The sequence below is a fragment of the Thunnus thynnus genome, chromosome 6 (assembly GCF_963924715.1).
Source record: "Thunnus thynnus chromosome 6, fThuThy2.1, whole genome shotgun sequence".
Classification (NCBI taxonomy): Eukaryota; Metazoa; Chordata; class Actinopteri; order Scombriformes; family Scombridae; genus Thunnus; species Thunnus thynnus.
In genome coordinates this window covers 25,843,111-25,860,112 of record NC_089522.1, presented here as the reverse complement: position 1 = coordinate 25,860,112, position 17,002 = coordinate 25,843,111, and the positions used below count along the sequence as shown (strand labels likewise).

At 38.6% G+C, this 17,002-nt stretch overlaps 1 protein-coding gene across 2 annotated transcripts; it reads right to left on the bottom strand.

Annotated features, from left to right (window-relative positions):
* Positions 1-1,059: 1,059 nt before the first annotated feature.
* Positions 1,060-16,862, bottom strand: uckl1a (uridine-cytidine kinase 1-like 1a). Of its 2 annotated transcripts, none has more exons than XM_067592985.1 (15): positions 16,758-16,862; positions 11,799-11,986; positions 11,501-11,607; positions 8,826-8,996; positions 8,413-8,484; positions 8,082-8,271; positions 7,915-7,976; positions 7,168-7,184; positions 6,894-6,992; positions 6,711-6,804; positions 5,010-5,072; positions 4,787-4,909; positions 4,453-4,560; positions 4,027-4,183; positions 1,060-3,464 (listed from the first exon to the last, which is right to left on the bottom strand). In XM_067592985.1, exons 1-15 carry the CDS (start codon positions 16,844-16,846, stop codon positions 3,382-3,384), a joined length of 1,623 nt encoding a protein of 540 aa, XP_067449086.1. In that variant the 5' UTR covers positions 16,847-16,862; the 3' UTR covers positions 1,060-3,381. The 2 variants fall into 2 exon arrangements, with proteins under 2 accessions (XP_067449086.1, XP_067449085.1); XM_067592984.1 differs by lacking the exon at positions 16,758-16,862 and adding an exon at positions 14,547-14,664.
* Positions 16,863-17,002: the final 140 nt, after the last annotated feature.

Sequence of the window (17,002 nt, the reverse complement as noted above, 5' to 3'; positions counted from 1 at the left end):
ATACGTTTTATCTCATAGTCTCAGTTCTTAAAAATGGAGAGGAAGCAGAAATCTCAGAGTGACGCTGAGGACAACTTTCTCTTAGGCCTTAATATTACCGAGTGTATTTCTGAAGAGCTCACTTTGCTCATCTACTACAGACGGATCAAAGACTCTCTTTTTAATTTAAACATTTTCTTCTGATCTCAAAAGCTTCATGTCTTCAGTTCTTTCAAAAGGAAAGAAAAAAAAATCTGAACATACCTATGGGACAAACTAAAAAAACTAAAAAAAAAAAACTCTAAAAGTGTCATTTTAACATGTTTTTCTGCTTGTTTCTTCCATCATCCTTCGCTTCTTTTGTGTACAACCTTACAACCTCATTTCACATGGAGCGTGTATGTGCATGTGTGTGTGTCTGAGTAGCCTTCCCATGTTTTTTTTTTTTTTTTTTTTTTTATCTGGGTGAATGTCTGCGTGCACGTGCACATGTGCCAGAGTAGCAGGGTTTGCGTCTGAGTAGCTGTGGAGGGAGGGGGAAAATAGGTCACCCCTTAAAACAAAAAGCTTGCAGTCAACATCGCAACCGTCTGCTGAATTTTCATTGGCGGGCTTGTCTCCATGGTAACAGGTTAACCTTGAGGCAGTAGTCACATGGGCAAGCCAGTCTTCTGCTGTCTTGGAGAATACAGTGTGAGTCGTATGACATCCGTGATCACAGTGTCACCCGCTCAGCGAGGAGCTATCGCACAAAAAAAAAAAAAAAAAAAAAAACAGCCCAAAAACAAATGTGTAGGAGCAGAATATACTGTAGGTGTGGAGACGATACGACACTCACAGCTTATGTGATGTGTTAATCGCACTGTGAGGAGTATGAATGACTGAATAAAAAGCATGAATGAGACAGTCAGATTCATTGACGGTGAAAAGACACAAGATCAGAGAGAGAAGAGAAGAGATAATACCGAGCATAAGGTCACAAACTGGCTTGAGGAATTATATTATTACCGAGCAGCGTCTCATCAAAGGCATATCACGAGGCGTGTTCATGTTTGGAGTAAACACTGTGACAAAAACAGGGAGGCTCGAGGTTTTTTTTACTGCTCATTTTGCAAACCCTGAAAATTACATTATTATTATCATTATCTTACATGTGTATAACTGAGCATTAACACAATGCATTCTGTACCAGATCATTCACCTGAAACCAGAAGGGGGGAGGGAGGGGGGGGGGGGGGGGTTTACATTCCTGCAAAAACTGCCATTCATGACACCAAATCTCAACATATTTCAACATGTACGATGGAGGTGTTTGAGGTAAGTCCGTATCCATTCTTCTGTACTGTAAAGAGACACTGATTCCTCAAAGGGAAACACTATAAATCACTTCTGAGAGAAGCTAAATGTGATCTATACTGACCCCTTCAGGCCTTAAAGTGCATCACAGAGGGAGAGCAAAGCAGCCTGTATCTGAACCAGGAGTGTGGAAAAATATTCAGGAGTGAGCGTGTGACCGTCCGTGACCTCGCACTGATGATCTGATTCACAACTCAGTGATCAGTCCGGACATTTAACGAGAGCAGCGTGTCATGTATAACATGTCAGTTTTCAGCAGAAGTAGAAAGTGGCAGTGAGAACTGAAAAAAATACATCTGAATTAAATCTCCATGATGGTTTTTTTATACCCTGAATTTGAGATTTATTGTGTAGCTACTGTCATTTTGTGGATGTGTAAACCTATAGGATTGTGATTCTATTGAAAATAATAAAATGTGATACATGTTTAATATAAAATTTCTGTTAACTACTTGTGATGTGAGTTTGTCACATAACATATATATAAAAATGTCTTATTATAGCAGCGTAAAGTGTGGATTCTTTCATATCAGAACATAATGTTGGGTCAGATGTTCAAACTGACTTAGTTATAAGTGGCCCCAGTTTGTGCCTCTCATTTATTAAGATTATATTTAAGTCACAGAGCTAGCATCCGATATTCTGAAAAATAAATACCTGCTGATCTTTGAAAAACCCAGATGGTCGTTTAACAACACTTCTCTCTGTTCTGAAGGTGAAAAAACATTTTGTCTGTTGCACCGATAATTTTATTTAAACTTGTTTCCTAAATTGAATCCAGATAAAGATGGTAAGGATTTGACATATCTCCTTACTCAGGCTGTGCATTGTGAACCAAAAATACAATTTTAATTATATTGGTATAAATTGATGTTACTTTCAATATTATTATAATATGGATGAAATATTTATTTCATTCAAATAGTTAGAAAAGTTTTTTAGGATTCTGGAAATACCTTAAGAAGAGAGGGAAGTGTTGGTTAACAAACTTCTGGCATTTTCAAAGATCTGGTGTTTATTTATCATAAAAATCTGATGCTTAACTCTCTAATGCAGATATAATAGATAAATGGTGCAAACTGGGGTTAACTTATAACATGTTTGTTAAATGGAGATTTATGAATCACAAAATTAAAACATTCAACAACAGAGATTAGTTGTTACTAAATATTGCACCAAGTAAAGCCGGTGTGACTGTTATATAGGTATATGTATATATAGGTTTAGATTAAAGAGTAAAAGAGTTAACAGGTTTTGTTCACCATGTTGAATTAAACACTATCAAAATACTGTTTAATAACGAAGTAAACTGTGAAGATTTTAAATTACGTTTCACAAAAATAACACAGAATAACTCAAATTACAAAATATTTCCTTGATCAATTTTGCATGAATACTTTTCATTCTGAAACACACTTAATTTGTCCTTGTAAACATATATAAATAAAAAAAAGTCAGGCCTACATTTATAAAGGATTAGCAGGTAAGTTTAATGTATCATTTGGCCTTTAAAAGGTTATTTTTGGAAGCAATGTTGCATTTTTGTGCTACAGTGACTTCCTTTTTACACTGTATTCTATTTTTGATTGATCAGCGCTGCAGATGTTTGTTAACAGATTTACTCACAGTCTCACACAAGTTTTAATGGTGCAACCAGATTTAGTAACTAACTAATTTGAAATGAGCTAATAGTTACTGAGAACTGAGGAAAGCTTTTATAAATAAACGTATTGATGGATTTAAGAATAGTGGATGCAAAATAATTACATAAATAATGTTATTGCATTATTATATCTGTAAGATAATGGCACTGCTTTACTTCTGTCTCATTGTGACCCTTTAACAAATATCCCTCATGCATACAACCCGACCGAGATTCATCTGTTGCATAAGAGTACAAAACTTCATGTACAGTACACAAAAAGTGAATATAACAAATTCTTTTTGCTAGTCTTTGCCTGAAGAGAAGGATGCACAATAACAGAAGTTTTCAAGTAGTTTTTGTTTTTGTTTTTTTTCTGTCACAGAGGCTCACAGACGTTTGTGTCAGTATGACGGCTGTTCTTCGTCCTCCTCATCACTCCAGCCGTCAGATCCGTCCGTCCCAAAGTAGCGGTCCCCAAAGTCCCCTGAAAACACAAAACAGTGAGCTCAGTGATGGTTAACTGAAATTATGATATATTTTTGTGATTGTTGCATAAAAGAGAGCCCTAACTGGTGTCACATAAACCCGTTTAAATATTCATCTTGTTTAATGATAGCAAGTAATGTTTAATTATGTAATTATTTATGTTTACAGACAACATCATTTTATTTAGTTAAGTTACAGTGGTGATCGAGAGCAGCACTCGCTTCAAATCTAAAGTGACAACCATAAAATTAGAATCTGCTGGGACATGAAATTAAATGTTCTGTCAGCTCGAAACACAGATGTTTATTTTCTTTCATCTCCGGCACAAACTGTGGACACTTTTACTTCCTGCTTGACACTAAAATCACTAAAGAAAGGCTAGTAAGCTGAAAATAAAATGCCATTAAGTTATAGTTTTTGTACGTCAACAATAATCCTTCTCAGGTTGAGAGACTCAAATCAGGCAAAAAGGTTCAACTTTATACAAAATGAGTGACTCATGCCATCTGAGTCCACACTACAGTTACAGAAAGACTGAATAAATGCGTGTAATTGCTTACCGATACCCGGAATTACATGTAAAAAATCGTCCAGACTCTTGTCCACAGCGGTGGTGATGATTTTGACCTTCGGGAAGGCGTAGGCCACAGAGTGCACGCCCAGCTCTGCCATCAACAGCGACACCAGCACAATCTTATCCTCCTGCACCTCGTGATCCTGCTCAGCCACACACATCACAGCAACAACTGTCAACGGCTGCTCGATCGTTATCAGAAGGATAATTAATAAGTAAGTGGAACGCAAGAGAAGTAATAATGTGACATTTTTCTCTTTGCAGAGACATTTCTAATCTAACTTCAGTCGGACAAAACAAACCTTCAGATCAATAACCACACTGATGAGCAATAAAACTCATGTGACTGACCAAGAGGAGAAGGTTTCTATTGTTGTCTTACTGAAGAATAATGACGCTAATCTCCACCCACCAATAGGACTCGTACTGCCATCATGGCAGCAGCGCCGGTGGAGACTGTGCTGTCCATTAGGATGACATGATCTTCACTGATGTCTTTGGGCAGACGCAGGTAATGCAGCTGGCGAGGCCAGAGAGGAGGAGACAGGTTACCATGGTTACAAAAGCAGGAAGGGTAGTTACCAGGGAGACACACATCATGTGGAGAAAAACAATCAAAACATTTTCATCTTTTGTTTGATGTGATTCTTGAGACGCGGCCCGACGTCGTGTGAAATGTCAAAACATGCGGCGCGCACGAGCATCTTGAAGATATTAATGGTGAGACAATGACTCATTTTATTTACCTCTGGTTCCCCTGAGTCGAGGTTGGTCTGGATGAGGATCTTGCCGATGCGGACGTCCTTGCACACGGCCCTCAGGGCGGGCTCCATGGTCTCTCCTGCCCGCAGGACCGACACACCGGTGATCTGCGGAGACGAGGCAGCGGAGCAAGTGTGATGACAGAAACCCAGAGGACACACTCGACTGGAAGTTAACAAGACCTTGTGAAACAAGAACGTCGCTCACCCCTTTCCCGTTGTAACTGCGGCCCTCGTACTCATGGCCCTGTGGAGTCTGAACTATACACGGCTGTTACAAAACACAAAGAAACAGAGTTAGCTTTTTAAAGAGATATCATTTTATTACACAAACATGCTACTCCCACAGATGCTGACACAAAAAAGTGCCAATATATTGATGTATCTATGCATGTTTTTCTATAAATGTGTCCAACTATGTCTTGTGTTTATGTGAGGCATGTGAAGAGTTTATACAGCAGAAACAAATTTCCCCTCAGGAGCAGTAAAGATAACGTCTTTCTATCTTTAATACTTTAAAACCACAACAAAATTCACCTTAAAAGATGACAGTTTGTTTGCTTTATCTCATTCACTACAAAAGGTGTACACTCAACTTTAACACCAACTCTTCTCCAAAGAGTTTTTATATGAAACCTTTGAGGCAGACGGTGGTTTTGGTTTGAAAGCAACTTGCAGAGACTTGAACTTTGTTTGAGACAGACAGGTTATCCTTCACAATGAGCCTCAAGCTTAATTTTTTATCAGTTAGATCACTCAGAGCTGTTTTACCTCTTTTTAAAACTCTGTCTTGTTGCTACATTCAAGCAGTGACAACTGACATTTGAGAGTTGGCTGCCTGACAGCGCTGCACTCCTGAGCTGTGTTTAACAATTCATTGCTTTTAGTTCTGTGATTAACATGATCTTTTCTTATTTTCCTATCAGCTGTGTCTATCTGTTGATCTGGGTGGTGAGTTGCTGCATACAATCACTCTTACAGGGATAAATAAAGTTGTATTGAATTTAATGTTTTTAAAAAAACATTAAGAGAGACAAAATGCAAACATGAATATAGTGAGAAGGAAAACATGAGGATGTAGTGAAGTTGTTTGACTCTGGAGGTGAGGAGCTGGAGTTTTTAGTGTGTGAAGTCTGTTTTTCATTATCATGTGACAATAACTGTGACAAACCATAATTATAAAAGTAATCAAGGTGTGATTTATTATCATAAATCCTGGACGTCGGCATCCTGGACGTCGGCACTACTTTCATTTTGAAACTATGTTTGAACATTTATGGGACGTTTTGAAGGGATGTTCAAACAACAGTCATTCAATGTATCAATGTTTGTAAAGTAGAATTGATGGCTTCATGGAAGGTAGTATATTAAAAATGGTTGGCATTTAAAGTAGCTAAGGTTTATATTTAATGGTCTAATAATTGCAGAACCACTGCAATAATCTTTTTTTAACCTGCTAACTGATTTTTTTTGTAGTCTTTTTTTGTAGTTTAAGCGTCTGTAAACTTGACACAGAAATATTATCAACTTTTAAGTTCATGTGGAGAACTTGTTAGCAAACAGTTGCCTGTTTACAGCAGATATGAAGCATCATTAGCAAAGTCCAATATTCACTCTGCTTTTAGCTCCGTTTTGGTCTCCACCGACTCCTGAGGGAAATATCTGACTCTTTAGCTGCTAAATGCTCCACTATGTATGTAGTGTATAGTCTGTTTTTAGAGCTATTTCACTACAAAACTGTTGCCTGTAGCAACCAAAAACCATAACAGTAAAGTTGTGGGCGGGGGTTCATCACCATGAGCGTCACCTTTCACATACAATTAGTCATGTGATCCATTGCTAACATAAAAATATTGATTATATCCACTTTAATATCCAAAAATCTAATAAGTAGTTAAAATCTACCTACCTGAGATGGAAGAAACGTTAGTGCATGTTCTATGAGAAGCCGCATTAATCTCTTTGAGTAGAAGATGAACTCATCTCGACTGGTTTCTTTGTTCCTGCGTTAAAGAAAAAGAAACGGTTTAAAAGGTCATATTATACACACTGTGGCAAGGACACAGAGGTGTGCATGAGCACAGGTCGGTACCTGATGATGGTGTGGAGGCCTCTGACCTGCGGAGTGCTCTCCAACACACTGAGCGTCTGGGGCAGTGGTTGTGTCTGCTGGGCAGAGGCCAGGAGCGCCCTGAGACGAAGGACAAAATGTTTGACTGTTTTTCTGACTTTGAGACAGTAAAAGATTCTCTGAGTCACTTAACACACAAACACAAACCAGAGACAGACTGTAGAGCACTGATACAACATCTCCAATCACAATATGTAGACCAACGCCAGAGAAGTCAAAATATGTATCAGCATACCTGACACTGAGCTCACGCTGCATAAAGAGAAGGTAAGAGAAAAGGCAGATAGTGAGAAGAAAAAAATTTCTTAAAGGATAAGGATGTATTTTTGTTTTTGTCAACAAATCCAATGAAAAGACCAAAACCTTAATCTGTCTCTTAATACTTTCTGACTTCCCTACTCTGTCTGTAGCACTCAGACCCAACCCGTTCATTCCAGCTGAAGACGTAAATCTTTATAAATGGTCACAAATATACAGTTTCATTTTTAAAAAAAGCCCCTTTAATTTCCTAAACAGCTGGGGACTGTAGTTTTTAGTGATTATTACTCAAACAGGAATAAATTATGCATTTTTGAGGACTGTTTTCAGCCACAGATTTTGACGTACAAGTGAATATTTATGCGCATCAAAATAAACTACAACTGTTGATGGTAAAGAAGGAACATGTCACTCATTAAAACAGTGCAGCTCAATTATATGTTTTTAATAGTTTTTGGGCAACAGCGGAGCTCTATGGCACAGAGGAGCAATTTTTAGGTTTTGTCTTTTTCATGGGGTTAGTTGACAATAAGAAAAATATAGAAAAACACCAGACTCATCCTTTAACTCAGAGGGATGAAAGCAGGTAACTGAGAAGCTCTGATTTCATTCTAGTTTGAAATCATGTATAAACAGTTAAGTCTCTCTTTCTATCTGTATGTTGCAGCTTTCTGACACATGGTGGCGCCACCCTCTAATGTACCATCAGTGTTTTGGCCCTCACCTCCTCCAGCTGGCTGTGAACGTGCTGGACGATCAGATCAATAGCCACCATATTGCCGCCACCTTGAAAGGAAAAGCATGAACAGAGCGGTACAGTTGCAGATGTAGGTGTTGCATTCTTAGCAATTGATTAAAATGCCAAAATGTGAAGAAGTCCAGCTGTCTCACCTCTCGGCACAACAATATCAGCCAGTCTCATGGCTGGCTCGATGTACTGCTCGAAGGCCGGCTTCACAAACTTGTTGTATTGCTTGATGACGCCTTCGATATCCCGCCCGCGCTCTGTGATGTCCCTGCGGAGCCGGCGGACCAGCCGAATGTCTGAGTCTGCGTCCACAAAGATTTTCATATCCAGGAGCTGCAGGTGGGAAAAGCAAACATCCCCCGAACGGTTCAATAATATTCGCTCAAACAACAATACCTGCGGATGATTACTTTACTTTCTTTCACTCACAAATTCCTCGAAATGAAAGGAGAAAAAGAAAACATATGGCTTTACCTGCAGAAGCTCTTTGTCCGCGAAAGACATAATTCCCTCAAATATGATTACACTGGCGCCATACACGTTCTTCTGCATAAAGAGGGGAGAAAAATAAGAGTCTTCAAAGCGGAAAGCACTGTGAAAGCTGCTTCAAGAACAGTCAGTTCAGCGTTTACAAGATTAAAGCTGCAGAATGTCACTATGAGAAACATTGTTTTAAAATAGTAATGTTTTATTTAAGTCTATAATATATTTTCAGCTTTGAAAATTTAACAAAGAGAAAAACTGAAGGTTCTTTCTTCTTTCCGAAATGAAAGGATATACGCATAATGCATATTTAAACTTTAAGCAGTTAAAATCTTTCAGAAAATCCATATTGAGGAGAAGTGTGTAGAAACGAGGCTGCCTGCTGTGATAAAAACACAACTCACCCAGTCTTTCTGTCTTCCGTGTGTGGTGAAATCATACACTGGGATCTTCACACTCTTGCCCTGCTTCAGTTTCCGCAAAGTGGCAACCAGCAGCTCAAAGTCAAATGCCCCCGGATGATCAAAGTTGTAGTCGTTACTTGCTGCCAAGGTTTGCTCCTCGGGAGATAAAACCTGTCAGACACAACAGGTTAATGTTCAGAGTCACACGATGTTGCTGATAAAGCATGTTATGAATATTTTAAGGACAAAAGAGGAAGTACATTTTCATCCCATGTCAGTGATAACTCCTCAACCTTTGAGTTTAATCTATTTATAGTGTGTCTCTCTCTGTGTGAGTGTATTTCCTGAAACCAGTAGATCCACTGATATTTAAAAATATATATATAAGAGTAGAGTTACTCCAAAAAAAAAAAGGACAGGCATTGTTGCAGTTTCAAGTTTTAGGTTTTACTTGAAAATAATCATCAGGAGCAGTTAGAGGCTAATAAACAGCTAATAAAAAGAGACTTCTCTTGGATCAGAGGAGCCAAAAAATTCACAGTTTTAATCAAGAACTTCACTGAAAGATTTCCATACAAGATTATAGATAAGATCATGATTAAACTGTGTTCTGAAAACCTTCCAGTGACACCAAAACACACTAAAATATTGATCAGTCTTTCTCTAGAACAAATTGTAAAACTCGAACCAAATAGTTCATAACAACACAGGACTGCAAGGAGATGTTATATTTCACACTCACTAAAAGATTTGACACCTTAAATATGTAAAAGTTCAGTTCAAATGTTCCGGCTGCGTGTTGATTACATTGACATCACTGAATATCTGAAACATTTCCATATTTAGTGAATTCACCAGAGGATCCAAACATCATGTAATGAATTCAAACATGTAACTGATATAATGAAGCTTCCTGTTGAAATGACTCGACACCTGGAACATATTGTATAGTAGGTGGAGACGACTCATGAATAAGACAATCGCAACAAAAACAAAAACATGTAAATTATTGATCAAAGTAAATATTTAGACGTCCTTCTTCTTAAAGAAGCATTTGCCATCAGCAGAAATAAACCTCCTCTCAACAGTGCACTAAAAGCCTCGGAGGAACTAAAGATGTTTACATGATGTCGGGAGCATTTGGTGTTGATATGTGTCGATGTTCTAACTTACAGACGGTTTTAGGACTAAAATCATTGATTTAGTCCTGGTGCAGCTGATCAGTCAGCTGGCACGTCTGGTATTTATCAGTGGTTGAATATCAGCAAGTAATTTGATAATTGATTAATCATTACAGTAATTTTTAAGTAAAAAAGCCCAAAATTTACTGGTTCCCACTGCTAAAATAAATATATATGTTGGTTTTCTTCTTCTTCTATGACAAAAAATTTAACATCTTTGTGTTTTTGTGCTGTTGATTCGACAAAACAAGAAATTTGGGCATCAATGTGTGGTTGTGCATGTGTGGTTTTAGTGTCTGTAACACTTTAGGTTTCAGCACATATATTACAGTGTAATTATTTAGCACATACAATATTAACAAAATACTTTCTGGGTACCTGTACCAGGACGAATATATATGTACAAGGGAAGAAGACATGAAATTATGAAAAAGGTAGTTAACAACGTTGTGTTTAAATTGCACTGTAATTAAAGAAAACACACTTAATTAAAAGACAATAATGTTTTTACTGTACAAGAAGTGGGTTAATAGTAAAGATACTGCAATGAAATTAGTTATAGTGCCATTTATATAATAATTATGATATATTAAAAAAATATATTTTGGGAAAATACAGAGTACTTACTATCATTAATATGGTGAAAATGATTGTTGCTGGGGAACAAAACATTTGGCATAGGAAGAAAGGTTTACCTTTATACGTAGTGATAGTTATAAATATTTTTAAATGATAATTGATTGTTGGGGAGCAATAATGAAGTTTTGGGATCCAATGTAAGATCCATCTCATGATCAATACTGATGTTAGAAGACAGTAGACCAGCTTTTATGTCCTGTTATATCATCATATCATAAAGATTTATGGAGCAGAATATGTAAGTAACTCATAAACAAACTTAAGATTACAGAATAAATACAAATGGCGATCAGATTGAGTATTGACGATTTTTTTCGTGCTGATATTAAGGAACTGTTATATAAAATAAAATCTAAACTCTGCCTACCTACTTATACAAGTTGTAAGTACCTGTTTCTAAAAAAAAAGGACAGAGGCATCATCGGATCTATTTTTGTCAGACCAGCTCGCTTCTCTGTAGTGTGAAATTCACTTGTAAGTGTATATAAATGCCTTTATTTATTGACAGTTGACTTAAAATTGATTTTTAATTATGCTTTTCATTTCTTCATTTGTTGTTTTTAGGTCCCTCCTAAAAACAACATTGTTATCCCTTATTCCCTATACTTCTATGCACCTCCTATTTCATATGTACAAAACATAAACACTGTAATTTAAAGTGTTACCACAACACTCAAAACTGTGACAGCAGTATAATGATTATTTTGAAGTGTTGCGATAACAAATCACGCTCTCAAGACGAACAAAACATTGTCATCCCAGAGATGATCAATTCTTCCTACAATGAACCCACAGATAATTGCTAACAACCAAATAAAACAAGACAAAAGTGACTAAAATGCATGAATCTCTCACCTTGTAGAAAGAATCCATAGACAACAGCACAACCCACGGCACATCCAGAGCCTCAATGATCTTATTGGCCACGGTGGTCTTCCCTGAGGCGCTGCCCCCACACAACCCTGCGGATCCACACAGCATTTCAATGGCCCATTATGTGTGTTTTTCAGAGTGTGTCTAATGTTGTCTGGCGGTATGCATGTGTTTATGTGTATAATAAGACAGAATGGGACAAAAAGACAGGTTCTGCAGCTCAAAGCCACAACTTGGCACGAAGGTAGAGGAGTAAATACATCATCAGTGAGTGTCATACCGATGACAAAGGCCTCTTTTGACTGCGCTCCGTGCTCGTCATACCAGGGAGGTCGGCCAGCGGTGTAGATGGTGCGTGTGCCTGTGCGGAGCAAGGGAGGCTCACTTTTACTCAGCGAGGTAGCGCTCTTTCTGCGAGGGGCCCCAGCGGGGGGCAGGAGCCGGTCCAACGAGTCCTCCCCGCTCCCACTGCAAAACAACAAACAGCAGGGCAGGTTACAGCCTGAACGAACCATCGGCTTCATGCAAAGGTTTGATAAAAGTCACGGCAGTATCAGAGAACTGTCCTCAAACAACAAAACTTCATGTTAAGAATAAAAATCTGAAATGTGGTAAAATGTACTTTTTCTATACCTACAAATCATTCTATATATTTTTATATTCCAGTTTGACAACACAAATGTATGTATTTTCCACATGGAGTCCACGTAATATACAATACATGTAGAACAGAAATATACATGAACAAAATCATAATTCTTATATTATTTTTCCGTCCGTCACTTTGGTTGAAATAGATTGAAATATCCCATTCAATATCTTCAATGGATTGCCATGAAATTTTATCCAGGCATTCACGGTCTCCGGAGGATTAATTTTAGGACTTTTAGGATTAGGATTTTCCCCTAGTGCCACTTCAGAGTGAAATGTCTACCCGACTGTTAGATGGATTACCGAGCAATTTGGTGCTGACATTCATGGTCTTTCACAGAGGAAGGTCACAAAGTGCTTCACAAGAGTAAAACTGTGAAAAAACACGACCATAAAAATAGTAAAAAAGAAAGAAACGATATAACATAAGCAACAAAAACACACAAAATTACAAACACTAGACAGTATGAGGCGAGACAATGATCAGTTTGAATAAATGAGTCTTCAGCTGCTTTTTAAAGGCGTCAACAGAGACTGTATGTCTATAGGAAGACAGTTACACAGTGTCAGAGCCGCCACTTCAAAGGCACCATCACCTTTGAGAGTGAGCGACAACCAGTAAGCCCTGGTCAGAAGACCTGAGTGACCTACTGGTGATGTAAGGATGAAGCAGGTCAGAGATGTGGACAGGTGCCTGACCATGCAGGGAGACTCCGGGGGGTTAATAGAGTGTAAATGGTCACATGGAGAGGACTGCACCGCATGCTGTATGTTAGCGGCTAGCAATCATGAGCCCAGTTTGTTTGGGTGAATTCTATCACTGTTAAAGAGAGACAATCGGTCCTGAAGCACGTTAAAATTGTCAATAAAACCCACATCATGAGCCCTACAAGCAGACTAAAGCCAGTTGTGAAGGTTAAGGAGTCTAACGACCAGTAACGCGGCCTACTGTGGTAATGGGACCTGAGATAAAAACAGACTTTCCACAACACTTTAGGAAATTAAAAAGATGGTTAAAATCAGATTTGGTCAACTCGGACTGTTGAAGAACTGTGTCATTTGCTCCCATGTGGACTATTAGTCTTTTAATGGAGGACGGGAGTGATGGCAGTAAACCCTGGAGCTTTTTTAGAAATGTCAGAGGCAGCAGCACCGGGGAAACAGTGTGTGACCAGGTTTGGTACCGGCTCCAGCACTGGTCACTGCCAGCCATGGACCAGTGCCGGAGCCAGTACCCAACCTGGTGCCAGAGTGGAGAGCCGACTACATCTTCTTACAACTCTCATTTTTCATATCTTTGCTCATCTAACACTACTTCTGTAGTTTAGTTTATTGACCACATTCTACCATATTTATGAAAAAATATAAAACAACATATCAGACTTTGTCAGGGACAGAACAATAAGGTCTTTGACTTATTTTCATTGTAGTCTCTGGTGTTTTGAAACCTTCTGATAAAGGTTAATAAAGGCTTTTATTCTGACACCACCCACTACAGCCAATTATTCCATTTATTTCAACACAGCCGCTAAAGATCAAAAACTAATTTTGCTTTTAGTTTGGTTTTCTTTGGAACGAGCATCACAGAGCTGCGAGCGTGGGCGTAGATTCTTTGTCTTGTTTATGTATGTACGGAAAGAAAAAAGGCATTTCTATGATGAGCAAGAAAAGAAATGGATTTAATTGAACTTTCATATTTCAGTTTGACAGACTGACAGCGTCGCACTGAACAACAAAGCATGAAGATGCGATTTCAAGTATGCCAAAAACCTGTGGTGCAAGAAGAAAACATTTCTGAGCAGTTACACAAACACAATGTTGCGTTTGTTGCGTAAGATTTTGTTTTGAGTTTTCCTGTTGAGCTGCTGAACCTCCTGTGAGGTCAAATCCAAATCCTGTGGAATTAAACAGAGCTTTGATGTTTTCTAATGTTATTTCAGGTTTGTATAGGAATCTAGATGGTGTTTATGTTGCTCTATAATACTTTAACCAGCACATCACAGCTTGGATCACTGTGATTGAGATTAGGCTCCTGCACTACTGTTTACTATGGGACATGTAAAAGTCAGCTCAGCTTTTACGTCACACTCTCTGCATTCAAGACTAACGGATGATTCAAACGCTCGTTCGGTAATGATACACAACAGGCAACCGTCTGTGACTGAGCACAAATAAAAAACCACTCTTACACCAAAATCCCTGCAAACTAACCTAGATCCTTGCACTTCCTCTGACCTCTCAACCACCCCTGTTGAGACTATTTATAGCTCACACAGCATCGCGCGATATGTATGTGAAGCTTTGTGTTTGGGAAAACTTGGCTTCCTGCCTGCACCGAGAGGAAAACAACAGCACAAACACCGCAGTCAGATCTTACCTGCGGTCAGACCTCAGGGACCAACAGCCAGAGATTCTGGCTCCGCTGCAGTCCAGTAGAGTCATATCCGCTTCAGACGACAACCTCCTACCCTCCAGGTTGCCTGTCACCGTGGCAACCTCCGCAAAACAACAGCGAGAGGCCCTCAGTGGAATAAAACTGACTGAGGCCGTAAACGTGTGTGTGTACGTCTGTTTCTAGTCTGCTCTTACTCCATTCATGCACACGTCTTTATCCGTGGAGCCAAAATGATCATCTGTTACTGTCCATGTGTCCTCTTTTCTCTCTCTGTGTGCGACTCTTCCTGTGTGTGTGCCAGAGACTAAGAGGATCACCGTAACACAGGCAGTGAAGAGCTGCTTGGGCTGGTATTAATAGAGGCACCTGTAAGCAAAAAGAGGACAGGACGGACGTCTTCTGCTGATCCTTCCTCTCAGTTCATTGATCTAATCCACGCAAAGTCACGGCAAAGTTAGAGAGACAACGACATTCATGTATGTTTATAGCCTTAAAGTCATGTTGTAGCAAGAGACACAACTGGGAAAATAGTGAAAAAATGTCCATCACAGCTTCCTAAAGCCCTAAATGAAATCTTCAGATGTCTTGTTTTGTCTGACAAACAGTCCAGAACTCAAAGATACTCAGTTTACGATGATATAAGACAGAAAAGCAAGAAAATCCTCACACTGGAGAAGCTGGAACCACACAAAAAAAATGACTGAACGATGCTTGGACAAATCCTTTCAGCCCTAGTAAGGATAGTCTGACATTGTCTTTTGCTTGTGTGAGCTGAGTGAAATGATTTTACCTGCATGGCCTTTATAGTGACAGCACTAATGACTCAAAGCTCAATTTTCTCTTCAAGTCTAGTCAGTTTTATCGATATGTCCAAAAATCATTAATTTGTGCTTAAAGGGTTTTACAATCTGTACAGAATACACCACCTTCTGTCCTTACATGCTCAGTTTAGATAAAGAACAACTCCCAGAAAAAATCCCTTCAGAGGGAAAAAGCAGGAAACGTGAGGAGGATCAACAGAGAAGAGACAGACATGCAATACTGAAGATGTTGTGTGTGCAGAATAGAAAGAATTAACAATAATAAAATTACGATGTGGACATTGTATAAGTACTTCCCATTTCCTGCTACTTTATACTTCGACCCCTGTAGATTTCAGAGCACTAATATTGTACTTTTTATGCCACTACATTCATCTGACAGCTATAAAAGTTACTTTGCAGGTTAAGATTTTACACACAAAACATTTGATGCATTATTATAGATTTAATTAATCCTACAGTACCAATAAATTAAAAATAATTCAAATAAGCTCCGCCTCAACCAGCTACAAAACTAAAGAAATGCTTACATCATGCATCAACAATAATGATCCAAAAACATAAAACTAACAGGAGACACTCTGCATGATGAGTACTTTTGATACTTTAAGCATATTTAGTTGCTAATATTATAACTTTTACTTGCAATGTAGTTTTTTATAGTGTAGTATTGCTATTTTCACTTAACTAAAAACACTTTTCCACCATAGTATTTGAGTGAATGACCACCACTGCCCATCTGCAGCCACATACAGACTAGTTAATATTATGTTTAACACGTTGCTGTGATACAATTTTGCTTTTTATCCTTTAATACATTTTTGAAGGTTACTTACAAATATTAAAACACTAAAAAAAAATCAATAGAGTAATATCGAAAATAAAAAGGGGTGACAAAAATTATCTTCATGGTTTCTGTGAGCACAGCGATGAGTCCCACAGACTGAAAACTAAAACCACTTATAACCTACATACTGTATGTGTATATTATAGGGTTATTCTAGTGGTTTCTCAGTAGTCAGCCGGTGACGCACAACTGTGTCAGCATGCAGCTCTCCTACTTCTGGAGAGCTTCGTTTTTCAGCGAATTTGATCAATCTTTTTCCCACTATCCTGTCCCTATACTGTGCAAATTAATTAATACACTAACAGAGAGGGGTTTTAATTTAATAGTATCACCATAAGAGCCCAAACATTGTCAGATATATTCGCTCTGTTTGGACGAGCAGGCAGGAGAGAGGGGGGAGTCAGTGTGGTTATTACAGAACCGGGACGCTGCTGCGGACTACAAAGGAAAAAAAATAAAAATCAAATGAATAATTTCGGCATAAAGAACTCAAACACAGGTAAAAATACTCATATTCTCATGTACCTGTCCGAGCGGGATGACATTATTGTCCCGCACTCCGTTTCCATGGGGATCCTGCGACCTCGGAGCCGGCATCGGCTGGTTAAAGCCATGGATGGATTCCTTCTTAACCGTGCCGAGGGATTATGGGTAATGTAGTTTATAATCACGTGTCCACTGCAGCCTCATTTCCCAGGATAACGTACACATTTCTGGCTTTTAACCTAAATTTATACAGTCTATGCTTTTAACCAAGAGATACACATATA

Bases quoted from the DNA above. Each gene is read 5' to 3' on its own strand.
- uckl1a (XM_067592985.1), bottom strand. From the start codon at position 16,846: ATGGCTTTAACCAGCCGATGCCGGCTCCGAGGTCGCAGGATCCCCATG. The intron at 11,987-16,757 runs GTACATGAGAAT...GTTGTTTTGCAG, and splicing joins ATGTCATCCCGCTCGGACAG to TGGGAGCGGGGAGGACTCGT. The intron at 4,184-4,452 runs GTGGGTGGAGAT...GTGGCTGAGCAG, and splicing joins TGGCAGTACGAGTCCTATTG to GATCACGAGGTGCAGGAGGA.